This window comes from Metopolophium dirhodum, chromosome 1 (genome assembly GCF_019925205.1).
Source record: "Metopolophium dirhodum isolate CAU chromosome 1, ASM1992520v1, whole genome shotgun sequence".
Taxonomy (NCBI): domain Eukaryota; kingdom Metazoa; phylum Arthropoda; class Insecta; order Hemiptera; family Aphididae; genus Metopolophium; species Metopolophium dirhodum.
Window position 1 is genome coordinate 137,904,093 of NC_083560.1, and position 5,298 is coordinate 137,909,390.

The 5,298-nt window shown below is 30.2% G+C and overlaps 1 protein-coding gene across 1 annotated transcript; it reads left to right on the forward strand.

The window, feature by feature from the left end:
- The first annotated feature begins 3,112 nt into the window (after positions 1-3,112).
- On the forward strand, positions 3,113-4,535 carry LOC132933522 (uncharacterized). Its single transcript, XM_060999799.1, has one exon. It carries the CDS (start codon positions 3,789-3,791, stop codon positions 4,527-4,529), a length of 741 nt encoding a protein of 246 aa, XP_060855782.1. The 5' UTR covers positions 3,113-3,788; the 3' UTR covers positions 4,530-4,535.
- Positions 4,536-5,298: the final 763 nt, after the last annotated feature.

The following is a 5,298-nucleotide window of genomic DNA, read 5'->3' on the forward strand; positions in this document are numbered from 1 at the left end:
ACATGTTATACATAAAAAATTATTATTTAAAAATATCTGATGATGTTATCCACGAATTTTGACTTGAATCAAAACCCAACCATTTAACAAACATTTTATTCCCAACTTTTTTCACAATACGTTCAATAAGAAAGGTGTTTGGAAAATTAGTTAATTTAATTTCCTGTTCATAAAAACCACCTAAGATTATATTGTTTGATTCATCCTTTAGTTGATAAGTTACTGGATTTGTCTGTAAAACTTTTGAAACTGTAAATATTTCCGTTGTCCAATTCGGGGTATATCCTTTACTAAATATATGTTTATACTTAGATATTCGTACTTTATCGCTAACTTTAAATTTTGGTTTATACAATGTTTGTAAATTTTTATATGTACTAAATTTAATTCTGTTTGTATCCATTCGAGCTTCATTAGGTGTGCATTTGATTGTTCTATGTTTTGTATTATTATAGTTATTTATAATTTTTGATATTGTATTATACCAATTCCATGTACCTGTTGCAGTGAAATGTTTATATATATTATTTTTAAGTGTTTGTATCACACGTTCTGCGATTGAACATTTAATAACACTGTATGAACTGTAATGTTTAATTTTATATTTTTTCATTAAATCTTGAAATTGAGTATTATAAAATTCTGTACCATTATCTGTCTGTAAAAATTTCGGATTAGCTTTTTTCAATATATTAACCATTCCTTTTGTACATTCTTTTGCTGATTTATTTTTCAGCGGTTCCACAAATACATATTTGCTATATGTATCTATAACAACTAATATAAATTTAAAACCGTAATTTTTTTTAGAATGAGATTGCATATCCATTAAATCAGCTTGCCATAGGTCGTCAATAAACCGTGTAACCACACTACGTCTAGGAAATATTTTTCTCGCTGGTCGATGTAGCTCATTAGCTATACCCTCTAAGGTCGTCATTATGCTATAATATTTCTCTCACGCAGTTCTTCTAAAATAGATATGATTTCGTTATTAACACCAGTATTACCAACACTTTGCGATGATGTCAAAAGATTTAATCTAGTTACTAGCTCATTCGGATCGTCATAATAAACTAATTGGGTTTGAGGTAAGACATCTTTATATAAACCACTACCTGTCTTAGGATCAGGTGATGAAGTAAAATTAATCATATCTGTAGACATACGATCTGAAGGTGAAAAACTGCTTGCTGATTGATTAAAATCAAATGGATCATTTTCTTGTGTTATTTTTCTACGTTTAGCGTTTAATAAGCCAAAAGGACTAGAAGGTAAAGTATTGTTAAATGATTTTAAGTTAATTCGTGGAGTTGTATTCTCATTAATTTTATCTATTTCTTCATTAAACTGTTTTTCCTCCATTTTCATTCGATCATACAACGGTTTTACAACAGTCACCCATTTATGATACCTTGAGGTTCTAGGTTTTCCATCTGCTTTTAAATGGACTCCAGAAGTTTTCAAAATATTGTAATAAGATTCTATATCTTCTATAGTTGTTTTTTTTGGTTCCTTCTCACATAATAAAGACCATAAACCTGGCGTGAATTTATAATATTTATTAAGCAGCAGTAATTTACCGTGACTAAAAGTTACAGAATGTTTTCCTATTTTATATGAATCACTATTTTTATCATAATGCATACCATAGGATTTATCATAACGTATTGATTTAGGACGGTTATTTAAAAAATTTTCAAATGGTGAATTTAATTCGTTATCATCATCATCTTCACTAGTGCATGAGGTTTCTGATTTATTTTCTAGTACAGTTGACTGTGTGTTACATATTTCATTTTGTTTTGCATGTGTACTCAATGGTTCAATTATTGGTTTAAATGCCTCACGGAAATAGTTTTCAGAATCTATAACACCACGTTTCATTTCCATTATTTTTCGTTTAATATTTTTTTTTGATGTTATTAAATTTTCCAATAAAACTTTTTGTTTGTTCATTGTAAATAATAAAAGTACTATACCTGTATCGTATGACTGTCGATAACACTATGTAGATAATAACTGTGTGACGGTATATTTATATAGGTATAAATATATAAAATTATTTTATTTTAATGAACGTATGAAACCCACATCTATACCTTCCTTCATTCATTTCCCGAGTTTTATCGATGACCATAAACCCATAATCACTATGATTCCAACATAAATGAGAAATTTTACGAAATTCTGAGAAATCCATATCTGTAGACGAATGATCGTTGAATATATGTCGTAAATTTGTATCATCTTGTTTAAGTATCATTAAGAAGTTTGCGTTATCTCTTACTAGCTGTTTTGATATTTTAGAATATGTCTGTGCTAAATAAAATACAGAGCTAGCACCTGAATGTCTGCCCATGCTAAAGTATTCTCTGATTACGGATTGTGGACCACATATCACATCATCAAAAATGATAATTGAATTTTTTTTGGTTAAGTTTGGTTTTATAACCTTATCAGCGCTTGTAAATATGAAAAAATTAGCACCTTTTATATCATCTATTATTTTTTTCAGTAAGACATATTTTTCCTGATTAGAGGTTTTCGAGTATAAATAAATATTTTCAAATCTTAACCCGTTTGCATGTGTGATCAGATTATACATTATATTTGTTTTTCCTGAGCCACTGGGACCAACTAGTATAGCACGTATAGTATCAGGTAATAACGAACCATGTCTTGATGGTTTTTTTACTACCTGAACATCTACATTTATTACATCTAATTTATCTTTCTGTTCAATCAAATTCATATTATTTTCGTATAAATACTCTAGATTTTTTAAATTTATAACCAGTTATAGATGGCGTGTTCAACTCGTAAGTACAATTCAAACAAGACTGGTAAAGGATTTGTAAACTCCCTTATAAATAGTCTCCCGTTCGAAGCTCATATTTCAGGATATCAGTATTGTGGTCCTGGTACGAAATTAAAAAAGAGACTAAATCGTGGTGATAAAGGAATAAACCCATTGGATGCTGCTTGTCGTGACCACGATATTGTGTATGCAACAAGTAAAAATTTAGACGATAGTCATAAAGCTGATAAAGTGTTAGAAAATCGAGCTTGGGAAAGATTTAAAGCAAAAGATACACCTAGAAAAGAGAAATTAGTTGCGTACGCAGTAACAAACGCAATGAAAGCTAAAAGAAAAATAGGTATGGGTTGCAAACGGAAACGTGCTATAAAAACAAATTGTATACTAGCAGCGAAAAAAAAAAGAATCTCAAAAAAAAAGAATGGTGGTAAAAGGTTGATTTTAGTACCGAGACAATCAGGAGGTGCAATTCCCTTAATACCTATATTTGCAGGATTGTCAGCACTTGGTAGTTTGATGTCTGGGGGTGCTAGTGTGTATAATGCGGTTCAAAATTCAAAAAGAAAAAAAGGCAGTGGTTTGAAATCAAACAAGAATAGGTTAAGGAAAAAAAACTGATGATCACGCTACCTGATAGACCGCTTTCGTCTCAAGATATTATAAAATATATCGGAAAGTTGAAAATCAATCATTTCCGTGGTGTCTTTTCACGTGATAACTTACCTAAAAAACCACATACGATTGAATGTGGTATATTAAACTTGGATACATCTTCAGGCGACGGAAGCCATTGGGTAGCGTTTTATAAAAATAAGGACAAAGTTGTATATTTTGATAGCTTTGGTGATTTACCACCACCAATTGAATTACAACATTATTTCAGACAGTTCAAAATAGTATACAACTATTCCAACTATCAAGACTTCAATACATTTAACTGTGGTCATTTATGTCTTGAATTCTTGCAATGCATGAATCTATTACATTAAATCTAACTGGAAATTCAACTGTATTGTCGGTAAATTATTTTCCATCTCTAAACGTTTACGAGGATTCAGAAATAGCTTTGTTATCTTTGCAAACGTGCAATTCATTTCCAAATATTATAAATCCAACTAATAACCGGCTGAGAATAAAATCAATTCCTCCAGATAGAATAGCAAAAATTCAATTTTTTGTACCAGCCGAATGCCGTGACATAGAAGATATTAACAAATATATGGTAGAAGAGTTATCTCAAGTTAATAAAGTCTACGGAACAAAGCTGACATTCAGTGTACGTATTGATCCTGTCGATTTTAGAACGTATATAAAATGTAATGGAATACTAAACTTTGAGCATCCGTATAGTATAGCACCTGTTTTTGGGTATAGAAAGAAAGTTTGTGGACCGTTTCATGAAGAACATCGATCGGATAAAGCTGCAAATTTAAACACAATTAATTCTATAAAAGTAATGTGTAATATAGCACATGGGTCATTCAACAACCAACTTCAAAACCATTCGATATATGAGTTTTTCCCAAGTGGGAGAAGAGGAACAAAGGTTGTTCAATCTCCGGTAAACCTTATATATTACAGATTAAACAAAACAGATATTAATTCAATTACTGTTCAGTTAGTTGACCAAAACAATAATCCAATTGACAATTTTAACGAAACGTTAACAGTTGTTCTGCATATTAAACGTCACGGATCTCATCATTAAATTTATATCTTAGATTTTGTAATGTATGAGTCAGTTACTTTAAGTTTAACTGGGAATGCTACCATATTATCTGTAAATTATTTTCCACCTATAAACCTTTACGAGGACTCAGAAATAGCTTTGTTATGTTTACAGTCATTTAATTCGTTTCCAAATATTAATGATAATAATAATAAATTTTCTATACAAGTAGCTGAGAATGAAAACAATAATGATCCTATGATATGTTTTATTACATTGGAAGAGGGTTGTTATGAAATTGAAGATATTAAGCAACGAGTTAAGAAGCAAATAGATGACTATAATAGTAAAAACTTAACCAATTTAACATTCGACATTACAGTTGATCCTAACGATTTCAGATCGTATATAAAATGTAATGGGATACTACACTTTGAGCATCCGTATAGTATAGCACCTGTATTCGGTTTTGAAAAACGAGTATATAAGCCACACAATGAAATTCTTCGATCGGAAAAAGCTGTAAATTTAAACACAATTAATTCTATAAAAGTAATGTGTAATATAGCTCAAGGATCATTCAACAACCATCTTCAGAGTCATTCGATTTATGAGTTTTTCCCAAGTGAAAGGACAGGGTTGAAAGTAATTCAGTCACCACCAAATTTAATATATTACAAATTGAATAAAACAAATATTGATTCGATAACCGTTCAGTTAGTTGATCAAGATCATAATCCGATTGATAATTTTGGTGAGGCATTGACAATTGTGTTGCATATTAAACGTTACGGATCTTGAGATGGGT

Bases quoted from the DNA above. Each gene is read 5' to 3' on its own strand.
- LOC132933522 (XM_060999799.1), top strand. From the start codon at position 3,789: ATGCATGAATCTATTACATTAAATCTAACTGGAAATTCAACTGTATTG.